This window comes from Cnephaeus nilssonii (genome assembly GCF_951640355.1).
Source record: "Cnephaeus nilssonii genome assembly, chromosome: Y".
Taxonomy (NCBI): domain Eukaryota; kingdom Metazoa; phylum Chordata; class Mammalia; order Chiroptera; family Vespertilionidae; genus Cnephaeus; species Cnephaeus nilssonii.
The window spans coordinates 2,470,853-2,498,338 of NC_137096.1; the positions used below are offsets into that span (position 1 = coordinate 2,470,853).

The following is a 27,486-nucleotide window of genomic DNA, read 5'->3' on the forward strand; positions in this document are numbered from 1 at the left end:
CACAATTTTATAGTTCACCAATAATGTAGAAAGATTTTAATTTCCCCATGCCTCCCATACTTGTTATTGTCTGTTTTGTTTTTTAAATAACAGCTATTCTAATGAGTATCAAGTAGCTATATCGTGGTTTTGAGTTTTATTTCCTAATGAATAGTGCTGTTGAGTATCTTTTCATGCTGTTGTAGTTCACACTAAGTTCCTTGTAATTTTAAGTTCTGTGAGCATCTCTTATGACTATTACTTTGAACTCTAGATCTAAATTGCTTTTCTCCATTTTTGTTAGCTCTTTTTCTGGAGTTTCCTCCTTTTCTTTCATTTGGGGGTTTTTCTTTGTCTGCCCATTTTAGCTGTGTATTTGTTTTTGTTTCTGTGTATTAGATAGACCTGTTATATCTCTCAGTGTTCACGGGGTGGCCTTAGGTAATAAGTGTTCTGCGGGACCCAGTAGTGCAGTCTCTTTGATCTTATGAGCTGGGTGCTCTAGGAATGTCCTTTGTGTAGGTTATTTGGGCTCTCCTGTTGTAATTAGGTCATGATTGTTGTCCCCTTTGTGAGTTGGATCTCCTCTCATGCTGTCTGACTATGAGGCTTTCCTGCGACCACGTTGTGCAAGTTGTTATGTAGGTACTGACAGAAGAAAACAAAACAAAAACATACAAAATACCCCTACAACAAGAACAAAACAGCTACAGAATAAAAGAGAAATAGGAAAAAGTAAAGAGAACAAGAAAAAGAAAAGAAAAATACTATAAGGAGGGGGAAGAAATTGCAATATGAATGGATGGAATGGGAATAAAAACAAGAATGAAGAATAGGAAAAGGAAAATTGAATAAGAAAAGAAAATTATTTAAAGGGGAAAGAAGAAGGACAAAAAATAAGAAAAGGAACAAGTGAGCAGGAGAAAGAAGAAAAAATAGAGTAAAAAAAAGGAAAATAGGTGAAAAAAAAAGAAAATAATAATAGTAATAATAAAGATAATACAAAAGAAAAAAAGAGGTAAGAAAGTGAAGTGGCATTCATCTCAGCACAGTTTAGTACATCCTGGAAGTTCCCTTTGTATCATGCTCTTCTGATAAAAACAGGCTGACTCTTTCATCTGCCATTTCTGGGCCTCTCAGGTGGTACTTATTAAGTACCGGTTAATAATTCGGATTTTGTAATCAAAGAAAACACTATAATTTCTGCAAGTTGTTTTTGAGTTTGACACGCATCTTCATCCAATTATGCTTGTAATTATTGGTCTTCAAATTTTTTTGGTTGACCTGGACATTGTTTGTCTTTCACATCAAAGCATCACTTTTAAAACGTTTAAACCAGCATTCACAAGTGTCTTGAGATGGAGCGTGTTCACCATAAGCTCCCCAAAGTACGGTAACTTTCAGCAGCACTTTTCTTCTAAATAAAGTAATGAATTAAAACTTCCCGCAAATGCTTTTTTTTGGTACGAAATTCGACATTTTTAAGCGTAAAAATGTCTATGATGTTAACACCTTCAGAAAATTTGACATGAAGTTTTGAAGCATACTGTCAATACAACAAAATAGCATACATATCAAATCACATATACAGTATATAAACATGTGTAACTCCACCTATTGAAAAAAATCCACATTATTAACTGGTACACCTAGTAGGTGCTAGTCACTGTCATAAGCTATCCACAGTTGGTTCTCAGCAACCTGTTAAAAGCTTCAAGCAATTCAGTTTGTGTCTGTCTCCACAGGACTTAGCTGTGTGCAAGAGGGTTCAAACTACTTTAGGGCCCTGGGAGGGGTCAGCAAACTTCCCTAGGTTCCAGGGCTCTGTCTGCCCCTGCTTCCTCCTGCCGCCAGTTGTCAGTCTTTATTTCTAAAAAGGTTGTTCCTAAAATGTCTTTTGGCAGGAGTATAAGGCCTCTGGGTCTCCCTGGGCAGGAGGTACTGTTCAGATTTCAATGAAAATGGTAGATGTATTTTCCTGTCCCAGAGGTAGTCCTCTAAAAGTGTGTCAAAATATTTCTCTGTCCTCAACTGGTGAGACATCCTCGTATGCAAGTCCAGTGGGATCTGCTGGAAATTGGAAGTAGTTTCTATTAGGGGGAAGTACTAGTCAGGTTCCTAGGACAGTGGGACAGATGGCCCCACCCCCAACCCAGTCACTGATGCTTCCTGAGACTGAATTTTCCAAGCATCTTACTATCCTGCCTCATTATTATTTCTTCTTCTTTTGTTCCTCCTTTGTTACTTGTTTATACTTTTGTGGAATATTAATAAAATTGAATGAGACCTCAGTCAGCTTCTATTTCTAGGATGATGAAGGGACAGAAGCAGAACTGGATTCTTGACTTTTGAATAACTAACCAGACTGAATAGAAGCCATTTATAGTTATTTATATCCCATTATATCGTTAACTTTAATTTTGTTTCTCCTTGTATAAAATTTATCCTATGACTCAAAAGTTCCTAATGAAATTTTTTATAAGTAGTCCAAAGAAAAGTTGTCAGAATTTTTGCTCTGAGTTTAGTAGGATTAGCAGCCAAATAATTTCTACCATTTGAGAAAAATATTTGAAAGTTAGAAAGTGTCTATGATGGGTTTGCTATACTTATTCTTTGTCTTGTTTCAAAAGGATAAAAAACAAGTATATACACAATAAAATTAATGCAAGACAATAAGAAAATGAAAATACAGCAGCACATTTTATTGGAATAAAATTAAAAGAGGAAAAGTTAAGATGAAGTCAAAAGCATATTTAATGAGGGACTCTTTCCCCTTCCCCACATGGGAGTCTATGCTATGGTAGTCTTTTTCTTCATGGGAATATGTACTTGTTCTTCAATAAATTTCCACATTTTCTATTAAAAAAAAAGGGGGGGGGGGACAGGCTTAATGCAAAAAACTTAAAATTCTTTATATTTCAACTACAAATTTGTTTTAAAGATTTAGCAGCTAGCAAATAAGCAGAAACATGGTACTTATTCACAACAAAATGGAACTATAATGTTTACCCTGGCATATTTTAGCACCTAATATGTCTTTGGCCCTCTAATTCTTGGTCCTGGAGACTCTCTCAAAGCCTGAAAGAGCTTGCTTTTGACAAACATTAGTGAAATCGCTATTCAGTATCTGAAATAGCCACATTAGTTGAGCAAGCAAGTTTGGGGCATTGCCTTGGAAGATTTGCACAAGTCAATTGAAATTATATACAGATTCAGGTTAGTCAGGTGTAACTGCTTATTGTTAGTGTGTTTTTTGAAGTCTCTTCCGGATTAATTGATTTTGCAAAAGAGGGCTAGCACTGTTTGGGTTGGTTGCAAAAGCTTTTCACTGAGATAGTTGTCCGTTACAAATTTAAGCCAATGTTGCTGGCTTTATTTTATCATGACTACAGAACAATCTGTTTTTTTCCTAAATTTGTGAGAACTTTTCATTTCTCTCTTTTTCAAAAAAATATTTTTTCATTGGTTTCAGAAAGAAGGGAACGGGGGGGGGGGGGGGGGGGGAGAGAGAGAAACATCAATGATGACAAGAGAATCATGGATCGGCTACCTCCTGCACGCCCCCTACTGGGGATCATGCCCACAATTCGGGCATGTGCCCTTGACCCAAACTGAACCCAGAACCCTTCAGTCTGCAGGCCAACACTCAATCCACTGAGCCAAACCAGCTAGGTCTCATTTCTCATTTTTAATAGGAGATACAGACCCCTAGCTTGTGTACAACTTGTGTTAAACAGTTACTGAGCAAATCTTATGTTGAAACGATCCAGTGTCATAGCAATAAACTAATTGCAATTGACCTTGACCAGCCTGGAGTCAGGAGTGCTATGTGCCCTTCTCCCCCTCCCACAGTCAAACATCTGTGAATAGGCCCTGGCTGGTTGCTCAGTTTTTTGAAGTGTCATGCCATACACCAGAAGGTCACCGGTTCGATCCCTGGTCAGGGCACTTACAGGCAGGAAGCAATCAATGTTTTTCTCTTACATTGTTGTTTCTCTCTTCTGTCTCTCTCTCGAAAAATCACTAAACGTATTCTGGGGTGAGGTTTTTAAAAATCTGTGTATAACTTTTGACTCTCCCTAAAAGTTAACTACTAATATCCTATTGTTGATCATAGACCTTAGTAATATTTCTTTAATTTAAATCCTTTAATGTTTAAAGTATTACATATGTCTCCTTTTCCCCCATTGATCTCCCCCTGGCCACTCCCACCCCCCAACACCTGCCCTCACCACCCCACTACTGTCTGTGTCCATTGATTATGTTTATATGCATGCATACAAGTCCTTTGGTTGATCTCTTACCCTCCCCTGCCTTCTCTCTGAGGTTTGACAATCTGTTTGATGCTTCTGTATATCTGGATCTATTTTAGTTCATCAATTTACTGGTATGTTATTTATTATATTCCACAAATGAATGAAATAATGTGATATTTATCTTTCTCTGGCTGGCTTATTTTGCTCAGCATAATGCTCTCCACGTCCATCCATGCTATTGCAAATGGTAAGAGTTCCTTCTTTTTTATAGCAGCACTAGAGGCCCGGTGCATAAAATTTATACACTGAGGGGAGAGGGGGAGTCCCTCAGCCTGGCCTGTGTCCTTTCGCAGTCCGGGAAACCTCAGGGGATGTCCAACTGACAGCTTAGGCCTGCCACCGCCGCTGTGCTCTCCAGCCATGAGCCTGGCTCCTGCATTGAGCATCTGCCCCCTGGTGGTCACTGTATATCATAGTGAGCAGTTGAGTGGCCGTAGCATATCATTAGCATATTATGCTTTGATTGGTTGAACAGACAACTGGACACTTAGCATATTAGGCTTTTATTATATAGGATAGTATTCCATTGTGTAGATGTACCACAGTTTTTTAATCCATTCATCTGCTGATGGGCACTTAGGCTGTTTCCAAATCTTAGTTATTGTAAATTGTGCTGCTATGAACGTAGGGTTGCATATATCCTTTTTGATTGGTGTTTCGGGTTTCTTGGGATATATTCCCAGAAGTGGGATTACTGGGTCAAATGGTCCATTTTTAATTTTTTGAGGAAACTCCATACTGTTGTCCACAGTGGCTACACCAGTCTGCATTCCCACCAGCAATGCACGAGGGTTCCTTTTTCTCCACATCCTCACCAGCACTTGTTGTTCGTTGATTTTTTGATGATAGCCATTCTGACCAGTGTGAGATGGTAACGCACTGTCCTTTTGATTTGCATCTCTCAGATGGTTAGTGACTTAGAGCATGTTTTCATATGTCTCTAGGCCTTCTGTATATCCTCTTTTGAAAAGTGTCCATTTAGCTCCTTTGCCCATTTTTTAATTAGATTTTTTTTTTTTTTTTAGGGCACACCTCTTGGTTTTTTATTTTATTTTATTTTTTATTTATTTATTTTTAATTATTTTTCTATTTTTTTATTAAGCTATTATATGTGTACATATCTTACCATTGCCCCCCCACCCCACTCCCATATATGCCCTCACCCCCCAGAGTTTTGCATCCATTGGTTATGCTTATATGCATGCATACAAGTCCTTTGATTGATCTCTTATCTCCCCCACCTCTCCCTAACCTTCCCCCAGTAATTTGACAGTCTGTTTGATGCTTTACTGTCTCTGTATCTATCTTTTTGTTCAAGTTTATAATGTTCTTTATTATCCATAAATGAGTGAGATCATGTGGTATTTTTCTTTCATTGACTGACTTATTTCACTTAACATAATGTTCTCCAATTCCATCCAGGTTGCTGCAAATGATGAGAATTCCTTCTTTTTTATGGCAGCATAGTATTCCATTGTGTAGATGTACCACAGTTTTCTGATCCAGTCATCTGCTGACGGGCACCTAGGCTGTTTCCAAATCTTAGCTATGGTGAATTGTGCTGCTATGAACATAGGGGTGCATATATCCTTTCTGACTGGTGTTTCTAGTTTCTTCGGATATATTCCCAGGAGTGGGATTACTGGGGCAAATGGGAGTTCCATTTTCAGTTTTTTGAGGAAACTCCAAACTGTTCTCCACAGTGGCTGCACCAGTCTGCATTACCACCAGCAGTACACGAGGGTTCCTTTTTCTCCGCATCCTCGCCAACACTTGTCGTTTGTTGATTTGTTGATGATAGCAATTCTGACAGGTGTGAGATGGTACCGCATTGTTGTTTTGATTTTTATCTCTCGGATAATTAGTGACGTTGAGCATGTTTTCATGTGTCTCTTGGCCTTCCTTCTGTCTTCTTTTGAAAAGATTCTATTTAGGTCTGTTGCCCATTTTTTTTTATTGGATCATTTATCTTCCTTTTATTAAGTTGTATAAGCTGCCTGTAGATGTTGGAGATTAAACCTTTATCAGTGATGCCATTTGCAAATATCTTCTCCCATGCAGTGGACATTCTTGTTGTTTTGTTGATGGTTTCTTTTGCTGTGAAAAAGCTTTTTATTTTGATGTAGTCCCATTTGTTAATTTTCTCTTTAGCTTCCATTGCCCTAGGGGCAGTGTCATTGAAGAATTTCTTTTGGCATATGTCTGAGATTTTGCTGCCTGTGGATTGCTCTAGTATTTTTATGGTTTCCCGTCTTATGTTTAAGTCCTGTATCCATTTTGAGTTTATTTTAGTGTATGGCGTAAGTTGGTGATCAAGCTTCATTTTTTTGCAGGTATCTGTCCAATTTTCCCAACACCATTTATTGAAGAGACTGTCTTGACTCCGTTGTATGTTCATGCCTCCTTTGTCAAATATTAATTGAGCATAGTGGTTTGGGTCAATATCTGGATTCTCTATTCTGTTCCATTGATCTATATGTCTGTTCTTGTGCCAGTACCAGGCTGTTTTGAGAACAGTGGCTTTGTATTACAGCTTGAAATCTGGTATTGAGATCCCTTCTACTTTATTATTCTTTCTCAGGATTGCTGTGGCTCTTCGGGGTCTTTTTTTATTCCAGATGAATTTTTGGAGAGTTCTTTCAAGGTCTGTGAAATATGCCGTTGGTATTTTAATGGGGAGCGCATTGAATCTATAGATTGCTTTGGGTAGTATGGACATTTTAATTATGTTGATTCTACCAATCCATGAACATGGTATGTTCTTCCATCTGTTTACGTCTTCCTCTATCTCTTTTTTCAGTGTCCTGTAGTTTTCCGTGTATAGGTCTTTTACCTCCTTAGATAAGTTTATTCCTAGGTATCTTAATTTTTTTGGTGCGATGGTAAATGGGATTGCCTTTTTAGTCTCTCTGTCTGTAAGTTCACTATTGGTGTATAGAAAGGCCATAGATTTCTTGGCGTTAATTTTGTATCCTGCTACATTGCCGAATTCATTTATTAAGTCTATTAGTTTTTTGACGGAGTCTTTCGGATTTTTTATGTACAATATCATGTCGTCTGCAAATAAAGACAGCTTTACTTGTTCTTTTCCAATTTGGATGCCTTTTATTTCTTCTTCTTGTCTAATTGCAATGGCTAATACTTCCAGTACTATGTCAAACAGGAGTGGTGAGAGTGGGCATCCCTGTCTTTTTCCTGTTCTTAGGGGAAATGGTTTTAGTTTTTGCCCATTGAGTATGATGTTTGCTGTGGGTTTATCATATATAGCTTTTATTATGTTGAGGTATGAGCCTTCTATTCCCACCTTGTTGAGCGTTTTTATCAAGAAAGGGTGTTGGATTTTGTCAAATGCTTTTTCTGCATCAATTGATATGACTATGTGATTTTTATCTTTCAATTTGTTTATGTGATGTATCACGTTAATTGATTTGCGGATATTGTACCATCCTTGCATTCCTGGGATAAATCCTACTTGGTCATGGTGTATGATCTTTCTGATGTACTGCTGGAGCCGATTTGCTAGAATTTTGTTGAGGATTTTGGCATCTAAGTTCATGAGGGATATTGGTCTGTAATTCTCTTTCATTGTGTTGTCTTTATCTGGTTTTGGTATTAGGGTGATGCTGGCTTCATAGAAGCAGCTTGGAAGTGTTCCTTCCACTTGAATTTTTTGGAATAGTCTGAGGAGGATAGGTTTTAGTTCTTCCTTGAATGTTTGGTAAAACTCTCCTGTGAAGCCATCAGGCCCCGGGCTTTTGTTTGCTGGAAGCTTTTTGATGACTGCTTCAATTTCGTCCATAGTTATTGGCCTGTTGAGCTGTTTATATTCTTCTTGATTGATTTTTGGAAGGTTATATTTTTCTAGGAATATGTCCATTTCCTCCAGGTTGTCCAGTTTGTTGGAATAGAGTTGTTCATAGTATTTTGTAACAGTCCTTTGTATCTCAGCGGGGTCTGTTGTTATTTCACCTCTTTCATTTCTGATTTTGTTTATTTGGGTCCTCTCTCTTTGCTTCTTGGTGAGCCTGGCTAGAGGTCCATCAATCTTGTTTATCCTTTCAAAGAACCAGCTCTTGGTTTTGTTGATCTTATGTATTGTTTGTTTGGTCTCTATGTCATTTATCTCCGCTCTGATCTTTGTTATTTCCTTCCTTCTGGTTACACTGGGCTTTTCTTGCTGCTCTTTTTCTAGCTCTTTGAGTTGTAGGGTTAAGTAATTTATTACCATTGTTTCTTGTTTTTTGCAATAGGCTTGTAGAGCTATGAACTTCCCTCTCAAGACTGCTTTCGCTGTGTCCCATAGATTTTGGATTGTTGTGTTTTCATTGTCATTTGTTGCCATGATGTTTTTTATTTCTTCCTTGATCTCTCTGGTGACCCAGTCCTTGTTTAATATCATGCTGTTTAGTCGCCATGTGTTTGATTTCTTTGGATTGTATTTATTGTAATTGATTTCCAGTTTTATGCCACTGTGATCTGAGAAGATGCTTGATATAATTTCTATCTTCTTGAATTTGAAGAGACTTGCCTGTGACCCAGCATATGGTCTATCTTTGAAAATGACCCATGTGCACTTGAGAAGAATGTATATTCTGTGGCTTTGGGGTGAAATGTTCTGAAGATGACAATTAATTCCATCTGGTCTAGTGAGTCATTTAGGATTGCTGTTTCTTTGCTGATTTTTTGTTTAGAGGATTTGTCCAGTGGTGATAGTGGGGTATTAAAGTCTCCTACTATGATTGTATTGCTATTAATCTCTCCCTGATATCCTCCAGGAGTTTTTTTTTTATGTATTTGGGTGCTCCTATATTGGGAGCGTATATGTTTACCAGAATTATTTCTTCTTGTTGGATTTCTCCTTTTAGTATTATGAAGTGGCCTTCCTTATCTCTTGTTATGGCATTTACTTTGAGGTCTATTTTGTCAGATATAAGTATTGCTACCCCAGCTTTTTTTTTCATTTCCATTTGCCTGAAAGATATTTTTCCATCCCTTCACTTTCAATCTGTGTGAGTCTCTTGTTCTGAGGTGGGTCTCTTGTAGACAGCATATATATGGGTCGTGTTTTTTTATCCATTCAGCTACTCGATGTCTTTTGATTGGAGCATTTAGTCCGTTTACATTTAAAGTTATTACTGAAAGGTATTTCTTTGTAGTCATATCTATTTTTGTGTCTGTATTCCTTCTTACCTGTTTATTTCTTCTTTTTACAGTATTCCCTTTAGCAATTCTTGCATTGCTGGTTTGGTGGTGATAAACTCCCTGAGCCTTTTTTTGTCTGCAAAGCTCCTGATTTCCCCTTCAATTTTGATTGATAGTCTTGCTGGATATAGTATTCTTGGATTCAGTCCTTTGCTTTGCAACACTTTGTATACCTCCTTCCATTCACTTCTAGCTTGTTGTGTTTCTGTTGAGTAATCATTTGACAATCTGATGGGTGTTCCTTTGTAGGTAACTCTCTGTCTCTCTCTTGCCGCCTTTAGGATTCTCTATCATTTATATTTGCCATTGAAATTATGACATGTCTTGGTGTGGGTCTTTTGGGGTTGATCCTGCTTGGGACTCTCTGTACTTGCGTAACTTTTATCTTTCCCATATCCGGGAAGTTTTCTGTCATTATTTCTTCAAATAGATTTTCTAATCCCTGCTGCTCTTCTTGTCCTTCTGGCAGCCCTATTATACGCATGTTACTTCGTTTCATGTTGTCCCGGAGCTCCCTTAGGCTTTCCTCCTGCTTTTTAATTTTTTTCTCCAATTGCTGTTCAGATTGAGCTTGTTTCTGTACCTGATCGTCTAACTCACTAATTCGGTCCTCTGCTTCTTGTAGTCTACTGTTGAAACTTTCCATGGTGTTTTTGATTGTAGCTATATCACTTTTCATTTCTTCCTGATTCTTGCATAAGTTGTTGATTTTCTCATCCATCCGATGTATAAATTCCACGACCATTACTCTGAACTCCTTTTCGGTCATGTTGCAAGCTTCATTTTCACTAATTTCCTTTCTTGGCGACTCCACATTTTCTTTCCTCTGTGAGTTATTTCGTTTCCCCATTCTGGCTATTACCAGAAAGCTCAAGCTTCCGTTTGCGTGGACCTGGTCCGTGTGCTGTGGAGACTTCGCTCCACCCGAGTTTCACTGAAGTGCTCTGACACTAGGATGTGTGGCTGCCTTTGGTTGGCGGGAACCAGACTTGCCCAGGGTCAGTGTCCCCAGTGTTCCATGTGGTCTCGTGTGCACACTTAGAATCAGGGGCCCTGTCTGCACCACACTGTTGGTATGTGCCGAAAATGAGATCCTTAGCATGTGCCAGGAGTCAGAGTTTCCCTGTGTCTGCACCAAGACTCGAGTGTCAAAGTCTCTGTTGCCATGTTCAGTTTCTCGTTGAGAATCAGGGTCCCTGTGTGTGCATGCACCAACAATTGGGGTCGCTGGCTCTTAGTGTGAATGCGCTGTGAGTCAGGGATCCCAGGCAGCTGTGTCCGGCGTGCCAAATTCCCTGAAGTGGAGCTGCGTCCTGTGTGTGCTCTCTCTACTAAGCCAAGCCGGCTAGAGCGCACATTCTTAAAATCCTGAAGGTGAGCTGGCTCCGTGCACTCTCCCAGAGTCCCGGAAGGGGGGCGGAGTCCGTCCTGCGCACCAAATTCCCCAAAGGGAAGCCCCTCTGTGCACGCTCTAATATTCCTCGAAGGGGGAGCTGTAACCCGCGAGCCAAATTCCCCCAAATTCCCCGAAGGGGAGCCCTCTGTGCGCACTGACAAATTTCCCTGACGGGGAGCTGCTTCTGTCCCGCACGCACCAAATTCCCTAATGCGGACCGCGTCCCTGCGCAAAGCTCGGCAGCTTGGGCGAGGGGCGGGTCTATCAGTTACTATGGCGCTATCCGCGCGCCTGCGGGGAGGGGGATAGGCTCTTTGACTCACGGAAATCTGCGGGGAAGTCTGGATTCTTGTTGTTTGTTGGTCTGAAGCTGTGAAAGCAGTTCTCTGTCCCCAGTGGCTGCAGGGTCCTGGTTTGTGTCAGAAGCCAGGATCCAAGTCTCAGGCAGCTCTGTTTCTCAAGATGGCGTGGTCTCCGCGTCCGCACCAGCCGCCGAGAAGTGTCCGCTTTGTGCACGGGGCTCCGCCGTCTAGGACTGCCTGGTTAGGGAGCCCCTTGGAAGACCTGCAGAATCTAACTGACCCTAGCTCATACACACACACACACCACACACGTCTACACTCTCCTCTATGGGTTCCTCACTCACACTCTCTCTCTCTCCCTACCTTCCTGCCGGTCGCCATCTTTTCTCCTCCTTAATTGGATTTTTTATCTTTTTATTAAGTTGTATGAATTCCCTATAAATTTTGGACATTAAACCGTTATTGGATGTTACCTTAATAATGATTTAGCCCTGGTTGGTTTGGCTCAGTGGATAGAGCATTGGCCTGTGGATTGAAGGGTCCATGTTTGATTCCTGTCGGGGGCACATGTCTGGGTTGTGGGCTCAATACCCAGTAGGGGGCGTGCAGGAGGCAGCCGATCGATGATTGTCTCTCATCATTGATGGTTCTGTCTCTCTCTCCCCTCCTCTCTGAAATCACTTTTGAAAATATTTTTTAAATAATAATAATTTAAACAGTCAATTAATACATCATTTCTCAGATATATATATATACAGGCAAAAGTAGATTTGTAGTTTATTCTTATATTATTTATTAATGTATTATTTTCAATAAGAACAACTGTGAACATACTTTTGCCTATGTACTATATATACTGTATTCTCAAAACAAAGTAAACTAGAGAAAAGAAAATGTTATGTAAATACATTTACAATTCTGTGGATATGTATTGAAAAAATATCTGCATATACTAGTAAGTACACCTGTGCATTTCAAACCTGTATTGTTCAAGGTTCAATTCCAGGTAATCTAGAGAAATCAATACATTATACTACATTTTTAAAAAATATAGATAAATATAATCAGATTAAGTTTCTGTTACAAAGATTAGGGACTGATTTTTCCAAAACTTCTCAAATACCTTGGTATATATAAAAATTACTGGGATTACTTATTTAAATACTAGAGGCCTGATGCACAAAATTTGTGCAAGAGTAGGCCTTCCTTCCCCCCAGCTGCCGGCAGCACCTTCACTCTGGCACCCAGAACCTGGGCTTCCCTCGCAGACCCTGCTTCATCCAGAAGGTCATCTGGAAGGGCATCCAGTCTAATTAGCATATTTGCTTTTATTATTATAGATAGATTGCTGGGCCTCTCTCCCTGAGTTCCTTAATCAGTAACTATAGAACGGAGCCAAGAACTTGTATTTCTAAAAAATTCCCACATTCCCAGGTAATGCTGCTGGTTTTGAGAACTATATTTTCAGAACCACTGAATTCTATAATAATCCTATATAATAAAAGAGTAATAGGCCAAACAGCAAAACAACCAAAGCATAATCCCAGCTAATAAAGACAGAATATGCAAATTGACCATCACTTCTCGACAAAGATGGTGGTGCCCACAGCCAATAAGGAGGGAATATGCAAATTAATGTGACAAAGGTAGTGACAGCCAGCCCGGATTGAAGGCAGGTTGGGGGGCAGCTGGAGAGAAGGCGGGAGGCAGCAGCCAGAGGGAAGGCCCGGATCCTGGGTGCCGGAGGATCAGGGGAAGGAAGGCCTATTCTTGCACGAATCTTTGTGCATCAGGCCTCTAGTATGCTAATGATATACTAAGGCTGCTCAACTGCTTGCTATGACATGCACTGACCACCAGGGGGCAGTCAACTGGTCGACCAGTTGCTATGCTGTGCACTAACCATCAGAGGGCAGATGCTCCGACCGGTAGCTTAGCTTGCTGCTGAGGTCCCACTGATAGGGACTGAGCAAGAGAGGCAAGACACATCCTGGAGCCCTCCCGCAGTCCCTCCCCAGCCCGATCATGTACCAGTGGGGTCCCTCAGCTTATCTTGCACCTTCTCGTGATCCAGGACCCCTCGGGCTGGTTTGAGCCCGATCTCACAGGCCTCTCCCCTTGGGAGGGCACCAGACGCAGGGTTCATGGCTGGCTAGTGCTGCTGCTGTGGCAGCGCGAGCCTCTCCCAATTGGGACTGATTGGGCGCAAGCTGACGGCAGGCACATTGGTGCCAGGATGAGCAGAAGCAGCAGGTAGGAGCTGCAGGTGGCATTGGACTGCGGGTTTTGGCTCAATCCCTACAGGCCACCCAGAGGAACCCCACCTGTGCATGATTTTGTGCAGCGGGCCTCTAGTAAAAGTATAATATGCTAATTAGACCGGATGCCCTTCTGGACAAAGCTGCAGTGGGCGGGGACTGAAGCAGAGGAAGCAGAGGCCCCTCTGGCAGTGGCGGCAGCAGTGTAGGGGCTAAGGTAGAGGACCCTGGCTATGACAGTGGCGGGGAGGGGGCCGGGGCCAAGGCTTTTGCAAGAATTTTGTGCATCGGGCCCCTACTATATATGTAAAAGCCAAGCAAACAGAAAGACCTGCAAATCGCCACCCCTCTCTCAGCTCCCCAGACCCTGATTGGGGGCAGGGCCGGCCAACAGCTCACGGCTCCTCTCCCCCAGCCAGTTAACCACTCGCAGGGGCAGGCCAGCCAGACCCCACCCATACATTAATTTGTGTACTGGGCCTGTAGTATAATATAGTTCATTGAAAACAATTCTGTGGGAGGACAAAAATGATGTATGGCACATGGCACCTTTTATAACATCTTTACATGTCATCTAATGTTGTTTCTGTAAGGGTATTTCCAAAAGAAGTTTTAAATAAATACGTGTTTTATTTACTTACATAAATAAAGATATGTTTTTTCACGTTTACTTGTCCTTTACATGGTTTTGTCCCACCCTGATTTACACCACATATTAAAGACTCTAAGAAATGAAATATTAAACTAACATAGTAATATTTGTATTACCCAGTTAGTATTTCAGGTTTAACTCCCTGAAATATAGCTTAAGTTGTCTGTGTTTAATGTTGTTAAATTCTAATGGGGTTACCTTGTATTTTTACTGTTATTATTTATCTTCCCAGTTAAAGATAAAACAATATTGGAATGTTTTTATTTAATGAAAATAATAAATCACATAGGAAATGTTTTTATTTCAGAACTATTCGTCAGCTGGCACAGGAGCAGTTTTTTTTAATGTGCACCAGATGTTGCATGGGACACAGGCCTCTGCTTTTCTTCGTTACTCTGCTCTTTACTGTTTTGGAGGTGAGATATTTTTTAATGGAATTATCAGTATGCTTCATTCTTAAAATGAAGGACATTGAGGAAACTACAGCTTTAACTTTTATTAAAATTAGGTCAATACATATTTAAGAAATGTAATCTTTCCCACTATTTTCTATACTATTTGTAGACTTGTTTTAATTTACTTTTTATAAATACTTAAGGAAAATATATATATTCTTGGGAAAAAAGAAATCAAACATCTTATTGTTTTATGTTATTGATGTTAAGGCATTGCCACTTCATTAACCGGTACTCTGTATTTTAGAAAAATTAAATTCTGAGCATGGACTTGTGAATTCATACTATATAAATTATATATTTCAGAGTACAGCAAGAGAGAAAAGTAAACATTCAGATGACTATTTCACTCTTCTACAGCACCTTCTTAATTATGCTTACAATAGCAATATTAATGTACCCAATGCTGAATTTCTTCTCAACAATGAAATTGATTGGCTCAAAAATATTAGGGTATGTTACATGATATTGTTTATTTTTTCACTGTTAAATTATTTGCCTTGTTTAAAAAGAATTTATAATTTTGAGAATTTATGTTAAAAGCCCATGGGAATAATAAAATATATTCTGTCCATTGATGAATTAATAATTCAATATTTGTAGAAAGACTGTACAATGAATTTTATATAAATATTAGAGGTCTGTTGCACGAAGATTCGGGCAATAGGCCTTCCTTCCCCTGGCTGACGGCACTGGTTTTCCTCCAGCACCCTGGACCCAGGCCTTCACTCTGGTCACCGCCTTCCATCTTCGCTTTAGCCGGAGTCTTCGCTCCGGAGCCTTCAGTCTTCGCTCTGGCTGGAGCGTCACTCTGTAGCTCCTTCCACCCCCACATAGCCGGTGTCCCATGGAGCCAGGCTGCTCCGTGCCTGCGTATGCAAATTAACCCACATTCTTTGTTGGGTTAATTTGCATACTCCTGATTGGCTGGTGGGCGTTGCAAGGGTGTACAGTCAGTTTGATTATTTCTCCTTTATTAGTGTAGGTTATATATAGAGAGAGAGAGACCTGGTGCACAAATTCATGCACCAGAGGAGTTTCTCGGCCTGGCCTGCGGGATCAGACTAAAACCGGCTTTCCGACATCCCCTGAGGGGTCCTGGATTGCAAGAGGGCGCAGGCCAGGCTGAGGGTCCCCACCCACCCTGTGCACGATCGAGGCTGGGGAGGGACACGGGAGCTTGGCCACCAGGGAGGGGCCACGGGAGGGCTCCAGGGCGTACCAGCCCATCTCAATCAGCCGGACCCCAGCAGCAAACTAACCTACCAGTCGGAGCGTCTGCCCCCTGGTGGTCAGTGCACATCATAGCGAGCGTTGAACAGCCTTAGCATATCATTAGCATATTACGCTTTGATTGGTGAATGGACAACCAGTCACTTAGCATATTGGACTTCTATTATATAGGACTAGAGGCCTGGTGCACGAATTCGTGCATGGGTGGGGTCCCTCGGGGTGGCCTGTGGAGATCGGGCCCCAGCTCACGCCCCCAGCATCGCAGCCCTGCAGCCCCACCTGGCACCCTGCCTTGGCCTGGCGCTGCCCCATCACCTGCTCCACCATCCCACCTGTGGGGCAATTGATCTGGGCTGGGCACTCCACCCGGCTCCCTTAGCACCTGGGAGCCGGGCAGCAGCCCAACCTCCTGTTGCTACTGCTGGTCACTGTCTGCAGGGTGATTGGTGGGGTGATTGGGCCCCTGCTCACACCCACCTTGGCCTGGCACCGCCCACTCACCTACTCCACCATCCCACCGTGGTCCCGCTCTTTCTGGGGCCCATTGGGGCTAGCAGCGCCTCCACTGCTGCCAGTGCACATCATAGCGAGCAGTCGAACTCCCGGTCTCTCAGTTGAATGAACACCCAACTGAGGGGACAATTGGCATATTAGGCTTTTATTATATAGGATAGTTTTGTTGATAACAGAGAGGGAGAGAGAGAAACATCAATCATGAGAGAGAATCACTTATCTGTTGCCTCCTGCACACCCACACAGGGGACTGAGCCTGAAACCAGAGCATGTGCCCTGATATACAGATGTCTTTATAAACTGATATTTCATTGTCTTAATTTTGGCATTTTTTACCTCATTTACAAACTGTCATTTAATGAAGATATTTTTGTTTGTGTTGTTAATCCTCACTCATGGAAATTTTTTCCATTGATTTTTAGAGATACTGGGAGCATAGGCAAGAGAAACATCGATGTGAGAGAGACACATCAATTGGTTGCCTCCCACAGAAGGCCCAACCAGAATTGGGGATTGAACCTGCAACTCAGGTGTACATACTCTTCATCAGGAATGGAACCCAAGCTCTTCAGGGTGCAGGCCAATGCTCTAACCACTAAGTAACAAGGGCCAGGGCTAATGAAGATACTTAAAATTATTTTTAAGCAAAAGAATCTGATAATTTCTCTCGCTCCCAATTTTCTTGAGGGGAGGCAACCAAAATTTTTGGTGGCTAAAAAAGAAAAAACAGTCTAATAAGTTAGCATTTATATTATCCACTTAATACATTTTACTTATACAGAGTTCTATGAGAATATAGTTCTGAAATGTGTCGCTTTTTGGCTTTTAGATTAGCATTCTCCTAGTGCTTTATAAAGTATTTTTAGAATAGGATTTCTCTATTTTGGCACCATTGACGTTTTGGACCAGGTCATTCCTAGTTTTGAGGGGCAAAGATGTTGCCACTATCTGTCTGCTTAGAGTGAAATTATTCACATTTACTGTTTGATAGAGTTCTATAAAATAAGAAATGGTAAGATTTAGGGAAATTATATCTGAGGTATCACTCCCCCCAGCTCTTTTTTGTTCTGACTTCTTTTGTCTTTCTTTCCTGTAAGTTAGGCCTTGTAATGTTTTGTCTTTGGCAGGATAATGTTAAAAGCACAGGTGAAACAGGTATAGAAGAGCCTATCTTGGAAGGTCACCTTGGGATAACGAAAGAGTTACTGGCCTTTCAGACATCTGAGAAAAAGTATCAGATTGGTTGTGAAAAAGGAGGAGCTAATCTCATTAAAGTAAGTTGTAAATGTGGTTACTAAACTGGTTATAATCTTTTTTTTTCTTTGTCCTCATGTGAGGATATGTTTTCATTTATTTCTTAGAAACTAAGTGGGGGGGAGAGAGAGAGAGAAACATCTTAGTGAGAGAGAGAGACCTCTATCAGTTGTAACCCACAACCTCAGTATATGCCCTGATCTGGAATCAAGTCTTTTTTTGAGGGGATGGATGATGCTTCAACCACTTGAGCCACCCGGCCAGAGCTAAACTGGTTGTGATCTTTTAAGTGTTTGTTAGATTTAGCTGTATATAATATTTTGTCTTGTGATATTATCTTGACTTTTTTTCTTTATTGTACAAAAACCTTATCTCTGAATGTTACAATATTTTTTAAATATATGCCTCCCTCTTTTTTTTTTTTTTTTTGAAATATATTTTATTGATTTTTTACAGAGAGGAAGGGAGAGGGATAGAGAGTTAGAAACATCGATGAGAGAGAAACATCGATCAGCTGCTCTGCACACCCCCCACTGGGGATGTGCCCGCAACCAAGGTACATGCCCTTGACCGGAATCGAACCTGGAACCTTTCAGTCCGAAGGCCGACGCTCTATCCACTGAGCCAAACCGGTTTCGGCTGCCTCCCTCTCTTAAAGAGATTTTAAGTTAACTAGAAATCAAAGTTCAGATCAAATGTTTTAGAAAGTTAAGCAGCATTAGTGATTTTGCTATTAAGTAAATCTGAATTTTTACTTGATGATACTTTAAACTGAGGAGAATGTTTATCCTGCAAGACTATCTTTTATGACATGTGTGTGGAATAAATTTCCTCATGTATTATCTTGTAATGCAAGGAAAAGTGTATCATTTTAATGCATCTATTTTTATATATAATTAAGGCAGTAAACTTACTTATATGTATATTTTAAATCTAGTCAACTTTTCTTTAATATCTTAAAATATCTATGAAATGGAGGATGTTTATTACAATCAATAGTGTTTTGAAATGGAATTGTATATTTTTAATTTGAAAATTCAAAATTGTTTTTGAGATACTTAATTATAAAATACTTTCTTCCAAGGATATTATTTTCTAAAACATATATTATGCTAACAAGTCATCTGTTTCTTTTAACTCTTTAGGAATTAATAGATGATTTCATCTTTCCTGCTTCAAAAGTTTACCTGCAATGTATGAGAAATGGAGAATTGCCAGTTGAGCAGGCTATTCCAGTCTGTAGTTCACCAGCTACCATCAATGCTGGTTTTGAACTACTTGTGGCATTAGCCATTGACTGTGTGAGGAATCTCAAACAGATAGTAGACTATTTGTCTGAAATGTACTACATTGGCACAGCAATAACTAGTAAGTATTTTAACTTGTACAGATGGTTTTATTGGTTGAAGTAGTTACAAGTTTAAAATTCTGTGTTTATTTGGTTTTTATGTGTGTGTATAATCTTACCTAATAATAGACAAACATGTAAATTGACCGTACCTCTGCTACACCACCAGCCAATCAGGAGTGATATGCAAATTAACCCCAAAAAGCTGGAGGTTAATTTGCATACACAGGCACCGAGTGACGGGGGTGGGACACAGGTGTTCTGCCCTACCCCCGGTCTCTCAGGGCCTCTGGGCAGCGTGGGAAGGCGGGGCTGGAGTGGAAAGAGGCGGCTCCTGAAGGGGAAAGAGGTGGCTCTGGGGCCTGAGTGGAAAGGGGCTGGGCCAGAGTGAAAAGGTGGTGCCGGCAGCTAGGGAAGGAAAGCCCATTCTAGCACGAATCTTCGTGCATTGGGCTTCTAGTATATTTATAAATGTCTTCCTGCAGGGGGTTGGGTAATGGAGAAAAATGCTTTATTTTATTATACATGAAATAAAATTCAAACTCCAGAGTTATAAATAAATTTGAAGCTACAGAATTATATAAAGCATGCATTTGCTTTTCAAGTCTTCACACATTGCTTAATGTTAATATAATCTGAGTTCTAAAAATGTTACCGTTTGGAAGGTCAAAATGTGAGAAGATAACAGTTAAGTGCCTCTTGTTATATTCTCAGTTAACATAATGTGCTCTCAGGATTCCCTTGAAGTAGGAAACTGTCTTCAGACAGCTGGTAAGAACTAAAACTCAAAAGGGAGGGGAACTTAACCATAATAACAGAAAATAACTACATAAAATTTATTTTTAAAGTACTATTTTTTGTTAATCCTCACATGATATTTTTTCCATTGATTCTTAGAATGGAAGGGAGGGTAGTGATGAAAGAGAAAGACAGAGAGAAACATTGATTCAAATGGTTGCCTCCTCCGCACGCCCCGACCCAGGCCAGGATTGAGCCTGCAACCCAGGTACATGCCTTTGATTAGAAATCAAACCCAGATCTTTCTGTCTGTGGCTGATACTCCAACCACCATGCCAAACCAGCTAGACCTTAATTACTTATTTTTTAAGGAAAATGAAGGCTTCGTAAAATAATGCTTAAGTAATTAATACAGATCTTTAAGCATAATGTAAACTATCTTTATATAAGAAAGTTTTAATCACGTTTTAGGAGTTTCTAACTAAACTTATTGTGGAATGTATATACAGTCAGTGCAGCATAACAACATTTCTGTTAACAATGGACCAAATAGCCCTGACCGGTGTGGCTCAGTGGATAGAGTGTCGGCCTGCGAGCTCAAGGGTCCCAGGTTCGATTCCGATCAAGGGCATGTACCTTGGTTGCGGGCACATCCCCAGTAGGGAGTGTGCAGGAGGCAGCTGGTCGATGTTTCTCTCTCATTGATGTTTCTAGCTCTCTGTCCCTCTCCCTTCCTCTATGTAAAAAATCAATAAAATATATTAAATAAATAAATAAATAAAAATAAGCCTGCTACATTACGTCAAACATTTAATTAACTCACCCCTAATGCTTTGTCAGGGCCAGACCAAATGATTTTTCAGGCCTTACACAGCCACAGGCTAGCCAATCCTACCCCTACAATAGATACTCACTTTAGGATAACAGTTTTTGTGATATGGGACCCTTACTTGAATCTAAACAGTTTTAAATAACTTTAACATGTAATTAAAATGTGAAGTATAACATTTTGATTCGGATGTAACATTTTGATTTATTTAAAGTTCTGACCCCAATGAATTGAATGCACCTAATTAAATACATAAAGTAAACCTATTATGACACAAAAGAAATTTAATGTTATATCACCTATATGACTTTATATGAAGATTGTCATGAAAGCATATCAATAAAAATATAGATTAATCAAACAGTTCTGTACTACAGTGACACGTTATTAGGAAAAAAATGGAGAGTTCTCTTTCACAGTGTCTGTAGTAGTGAGGGTGTTCTTACCAATATTTGTCGGCAAAACAGAGCTGCCAGTGGACAGAATCATGTTCATGTTCTGAGAATATTTTTTTCTTTTTCTCTCAGCTTGTGAAGCACTTACTGAGTGGGAATATCTACCACCTGTTGGCCCTCGCCCACCAAAAGGATTTGTGGGACTCAAAAATGCTGGTGCTACTTGTTACATGAATTCTGTGATCCAGCAGCTATACATGATTCCTTCCATCAGGAACAGTATTCTTGCAATTGAAGGCACAGGTAGTGATATAGATGACGATATGTTCAGTGATGAAAAGCAGGACAATGAGGTAAATTTTAATTATAAATTCTGGATTTTGTGTGTTTTAATATCTTTTTTTTTCCTCTTTGAATATTACAGCTCACATCAGATTTTTTTTGAACTGCATTTGCTGATAGGACAAGAATCTTTGAGTACCTTTGGCATATCATAGTGCTCATTATCTAATAATTTAAACTGCAGTTAGTAATCTTTATCACAGCTTTTCTGTTTATTCTTATGTAACAGTTGATAAAAGCATGTTTTACGTGCCAGAATTTAGTTTGATGTTTTAACAGTCATAAAATGTTGTTGTTTTTCTAAATATGTTCATTTTTCTTCTATATTTTTATTGATTTCAGAGAGGAAGGGAGAGAGATAGAAAAATCAATAATGAAAGAGAGCCCAGCCAGCATGTCTCAGTGGTTGAGCATCGACCTGTGAACCAGAAAGTCAGGTTTCAATTCCCGGTCAGGACACATGCCTGGGATGCAGGGCTAAATCATCAGTGTGGGATGCGCAGGAGGCAACTGATCAATGACCCTCTCATCATTGATGTTTATATCTCTCTTCCTCTCCCTTTCTAAAATTAATAAAAAATAATGAGAGAGAATCATTGATCAGCTGCCTCCTGCACAATTGGGGATAAAACCCTCAACCCAGATATATGCCCTTACCTGGAGTCAAACCATTACCTTCTGGTTCATAGGTGAACATTCAACCCTGTGCCACCACTGCTGGGCAATATGTTCTTTTATTTTATTATTTTTTAATTAGGTTATATTTTCATTCTTTTAATGTTTTAAAGCAGGGGTGAGGAATGTCCGGCCCATGGGCCGTATAAAACCCACAAAATCATTTGGGCTAGCCCTACCAAGGCAGTAGTAATGGATGAGTTAATTAAATTTTTGACCTAATTATAGTATTTAATTTAATTTAATTCTTAAGTTGATAATTTTTAATAGCCCAGGAATGATGTTATAAATACTCAAATGGCCCTTGGTAGAAAGAAGATTCCCCACCCCTGTTTTAAAGTATATTTAAATTCTGCCTTTTTTGATATATGATCTGTTGATTTTTAGGATATTTCATGTTTTTCTCTGGTAAAGAAACAGACTTTTTTCATTAGTTTAAATAATGCTGTATGGTCTCATTAACAGTATTAATTAACAATAATAGATATTCAGCCCATCAATCCAAAGTATCCAATCCTATATAATAAAAGAGTAACATACAAATTGACCAAAATGGCGGAACGAACGGTCGCTATAACGCGCACTGACCACCATGGGGCAGACACTCAACACAGAGGCTGCCCCCTGGTGGTCAGTGCGCTCCCATAGGGGGAGCGCCGCTCAACCAGAAGCTGGACTCACAGGGAGCAGGCCTAAGCCAGCAGGCAGATATTCCCAAATGGGTCCCGGACTGCGAGAGGGCACAGACCAGGCTGAGGGGACCCCCCCCCATACCCGCCCCAGCGCACAAATGTCGTGCACCAGGCCTCTAGTATAATATATGAAGAATGTGTTACTTCTATAAGAAGAAATTGAATCCTAGAAAGGCTAGGTAATTTATTTCCCCAGTATTACATATTGCAAAACATTCCTTTGTCACTAGTTCAATCTACACACCTCTAACTCTTTCATATTATACAATCTTCAATAAATGTTCAGTATTTCACTTTTATGATCTTTCTGTAATAACTCACCTGTGAAATAGTAGGTATAAACACTAACATAAAGTGAAAGTTATGTGCTGTAGATATACAAAACATAGAATAATGCAAATCATTTATTCACTATTTGTCTCTACTTATTTCACTATACTCTTTAAGTTGTATTAAATAACTTCTTCAATGATGTTTTTGGTCTCTAGAGTAATGTTGATCCCCGAGATGATGTATTTGGATATCCTCAACAATCTGAATACAAACCAGCATTAAGTAAGACAGAAGACAGGAAAGAGTACAATATTGGTGTCCTAAGACACCTTCAGGTCGTCTTTGGTCATTTAGCTGCTTCCCAGCTACAATACTATGTGCCCAGAGGATTTTGGAAAGAGTTCAGGTAAGTTATGAGTGGATAATTTTGGTTTTATGAAAACTCAATATACTAATTTTAAACTTTCAAAATATATTAGCATATACACTGAGTGGCCAGATTATGATGATCTCTGAATGCATAATAATCTGGCCACTCAATGTATTTGTATCTCAAATGGGTACCAAATGTATTCTAGACTTTTGCTGGAGATCAACTACCAATTGCCCTGAGCTTTCTACCAGCCAGTGCAAAGGGGAAGACTGATCAGGTGCACTATTTATAGTATCTTTGTTATCAAATAAATGAGGTACTCAAGAGAAGTACACTGATTGGCCAGATTATTATGCGTTAAGAGATCATAATTATCTGCCCACTCCGTGTATATACTCATTTAATATTTGGTAGCATTTTGTTTCTCTAGGTTTTTTCTTTATCATTGCCTCAATAGGAGGGAATATAAATGATCAGAATCTGGATTTTGTTAATTGCATTTCTGTACTATTTTTAGTACTTACTGTTTTCCTTTGTTCCTGTATTTTTTAGGATTGCAGGTCATATGGTCTGTCATAACTACTCAGCTCTGCTGTTATAACAACAAATCAACCATAGATAATATGTAAATAATGGGGTGTGGTTCTTTCAATAAAACTTTGTTCATGGACACTGAAAGTTGAATTTTATATCATTTTTACAATGTCATGGAATACTGTTATTTTTTTTTTCCAATCATTTAAGTATATATAAAACTTTCTGCCCTAACCGGTTTGGCTCAGAGGATAGAGTGTTGGTCTGCGGACTCAAGGGTCCCAGGTTCGATTCCGGTCAAGGGCATGTACCTTGGTTGCGGGCACATCCCCAGTGGGGAGTGTGCAGGAGGCAGCTGATCGATGTTTCTCTCTCATTGATGTTTCTAACTCTCTGTCCCTCTCCCTTCCTCTCTGTAAAAAATTAATAAAATATATATTTTTTAAAAATACATAAATAAATAAAACTTTCTGCCCTGACCTAGTGGATATGTTTGTATTATAATACTATAATACAACTGAATCAAAAATGTGATGGGAGGGAGGGAGGGAGGGAGGGAGGGAGGGAGGGAGGGAGGGAGGGAGGGAGGGAGGGAGGGAGGGAGGGAGGGAGAGAGAGAGAGAGAGAGAAAGAGAGAGAGAGAGAGAGAGAGAGAAAGAAAGAAAGAAAGAAAGAAAGAAAGAAAGAAAGAAAGAAAGAAAGAAAGAAAGAAAGAAAAGGAAGGAAGGAAAGAAAAGAAGAGAAAGAAAGAAAGAAAGAAAGAAAGAAAGAAAGAAAGAAAGAAAGAAAGAAAGAAAGAAAGAAAGAAAGAAAGAAAGAAAGAAAGAAAGAAAGAAAGAAAGAAAGAAAGAGAAAGAAAGAAAGAAAGAAAGAAAGAAAGAAAGAAAGAAAGAAAGAAAGAAAGAAAGAAAGAAAGAAAGAAAGAAAGAAAGAAAGAAAGAAAGAGGGAGGGAGGGAAAGGGAGAGAAGGAGAGAGGGAAATTAAGGGTATTAAAAGATGGGTTTGAATACGACATCCTAACATTAGAAAATTTGGTGGTGTTTTCCATTTTGGGGGTTTTCTTTAATCCTCATCCACCCGAGTATATGTTCCCATTGATATTTTTTAGAGAGAGTGGAAGGGAGGGGGAGAGACCGAGGTATGTGCAACCCAGGTACATGCCCTTGACCTGAATCAAATCCCAACTCTTAATTCTGGGGGCGAGCAGGCCAGCAGGGGGGGCCATTGGGGGAGAGCAGGCCGGCAGGGGGGGCAGTTGGAGGTGAGCACACTGACACTGGGGACAGTTGGGAGTGATCAGGCTGGCAGGAGGCGGCATTTGGGGGAGAGCAGGCTGGTGGCAGGGGAGCAGTTGGGGGCAAGCAGGCCAGCAGGCAGAGTGGTTAGGGGCAATCAGGCAGAAAGGCAGTGAGCGATTAGAAGCCAGCAGTCCCGGATTGCGAGAGGGATGTCCAACTGCCGGTTTAGGCCCTTTTCCTGTAAACAGGCAGTAGGACATCCTTCCAGGGTTCCCAGATTGAAGAGGATGCAGGCCATGCTGAGGGACACCCCCGGCCCCTTGCACAAATTTCATGCACTGGGCCACTAGTCCTATATAATAAAAGCCCAATATGAAGTGTCTGGTCGTCCATTCAACCAATCAAAGTGTAATATGCTAATGACATGCAAAGGCCACTCAACCACTCACTATGACGTGCACTGACCACCAGGGGGCAGGCACTCCAACTGGTAGATTAGCTTGCTACTGGGGTCTGGTCAGTCGGGACTGAGCAAGATAGATTGGACATGCCCTGGAGCCCTCCCACAGTCCCTCCCTGTCTAGCTAACCTCCCACATCCCTCCCCGGCTCCGATCGTGCACTGTGGGGTCCCTCAGCCTGGCCTGTGCCCTCTTGCAATCCGGGACCCCTCGGGGGATGTCACAGAACCAGTTTTGGCCTGATCCTTCAGGCCAGGTCGAGGGACCCCACTGGTTCACGAATCTGTGCACAGGGCCTCTAGTTTTTAATATGCTCTTCACTGTCATTATGATTGCCACCCAATACATAGAACGTATTGGTTTGTTTCCACTTCTTTTATGAAGGGATAAACACTTAACTTTTGCCCTAGCCATTTTGAATCAGTGAATAGAGCGTCAGCACCTGAACTGAAGGGTCCCAAGTTTGATTCTGGTCAAGGACATATACCTCAGATGCAGGTTCCCCAGCCCTGGTACGAGTGTGTGCAGGAGGCAACCAATCATTGTGCCTCTCTCACATCAGTGATTCTCTCTGTCTCTCCTCCCTTCCACTCTCTCTAAAAATCAATGGAAAAAATATCCTCAGGTGAGGAGTAACTAAAAAAAAAATAAAAGACTCAGCTTTCATTTCTAACGTTATTTTTGTTTCTGTTATGAAAAATACGTATATTCTGCAATAGTATTGTACTTGTTTTATTCTATTTTCTCCTTAGGCTTTGGGGTGAACCTATTAATCTACGTGAACAACATGATGCCTTAGAATTTTTTAATTCTTTGGTGGATAGTTTAGATGAAGCTCTAAAAACTTTAGGACATCCAGCTATCTTAAGTCAAGTCCTAGGAGGTTCCTTTGCTGATCAGAAGATTTGCCAAGGCTGCCCACATAGGTAATTGCTATTTAATGTTTTTAATGTATACTTTCTGTAGGACTTTTAAAAAATATAATGTAAATTAAATCTTCACTAGTACTTATGTATGGGAACAGTGCCTGCCAGTTACTACTAAATGTCTACATTTGTGAATGAATTATATTCTGTGTTATACTGAAATACTGTATATACATACTACAGGCCCAGTGCACGACATTCATGCACTCGGAGGTGGGGGCGGGGGGAGTTCCTCAGCTTGGCCTGCACCCTTTTGCAGTCCTAGAGCCCTCAGAGGATGTCCAACTGACGGCTTAGGCCTGTGGGATCATAGTCAAACATTCTTAGCACTGCCATGGAGGCGGGCCACTGTTCTCCCCAGCCATGAGCCCAGCTTGTGGCTGAGCAGCACTCCCCCTGGTGGTCAGTGCCCGTCATAGTGACCGGTCTTTCTGCCTTTTGGTTGATTTGCATATTACCCTTTTATTATATAGGATATTTTATTTTCAGTAAATTTTTATTATTCTTACTGTAGTAAATATTTGAGTAAATAATTGAGGAGTAATAGAAACAGGTGATAAATAGTTGTAGACTTTTTTGGTTTGTTTTGTTAATCCTCACCTGAAGATATTTTTTTAATTGATTTTTAGTGAGAGTGTAAGGGAAGGGGAGAGACAGCGAGAGAAACATGGATGTGAGAGAGATCCATCGGTTGGTTGCTTCTGCATGTGCCCCAAATGGGACCATGGATTGAGCCTGCAACCAAGGTACATGCCCTTGAAAACCCTTCAGTCCTCCCACCTTCACTATAACCACTGAGCAAAACTATCTAGGGCAAGAGTTGTGTACTTTTTCTTGTCTGTGACATTCTGTCATAATTTGGGACATGAAATGTCAGTTTCCATAAATTTAGTTATTACTTAAGATATTTGCCTGTCATGTTATAGTTAAAATAATAATTGAAATATCTTAAATACAATAACTTGGGAAGCCCACTGGCTGGTCTGGAGCACTATTTCCTATAGAAATTAAAAAGATGCCCTTTAAATTATCAGCAGCTAATGGCCCGGTGCACAGATTTGTACACATTGAAAGGAAATTAATTAGAAGAAATATTTAATAT

The 27,486-nt window shown here is 40.3% G+C and overlaps 1 protein-coding gene across 16 annotated transcripts in view; it reads left to right on the top strand.

The window, feature by feature from the left end:
* LOC307096473 (ubiquitin carboxyl-terminal hydrolase 9X-like) overlaps positions 1 to 27,486 on the top strand; it is a 221,341-nt gene that overhangs the window by 153,798 nt on the left and 40,057 nt on the right. For 12 of the 16 annotated variants that reach the window (XM_079766139.1, XM_079766132.1, XM_079766133.1 and 9 more), the window contains 7 exons: positions 14,413 to 14,521; positions 14,867 to 15,013; positions 17,434 to 17,580; positions 18,706 to 18,928; positions 21,003 to 21,223; positions 23,068 to 23,258; positions 26,211 to 26,384. In XM_079766139.1, the coding sequence (XP_079622265.1) occupies positions 14,413 to 14,521; positions 14,867 to 15,013; positions 17,434 to 17,580; positions 18,706 to 18,928; positions 21,003 to 21,223; positions 23,068 to 23,258; positions 26,211 to 26,384 (1,212 nt within the window). Of the gene's footprint in view, positions 1 to 14,412; positions 14,522 to 14,866; positions 15,014 to 17,433; positions 17,581 to 18,705; positions 18,929 to 21,002; positions 21,224 to 23,067; positions 23,259 to 23,777; positions 24,232 to 26,210; positions 26,385 to 27,486 lie in introns of those variants that run through there. The other 4 variants (XM_079766128.1, XM_079766124.1, XR_013813295.1 and 1 more) reach the window with 4 other exon arrangements.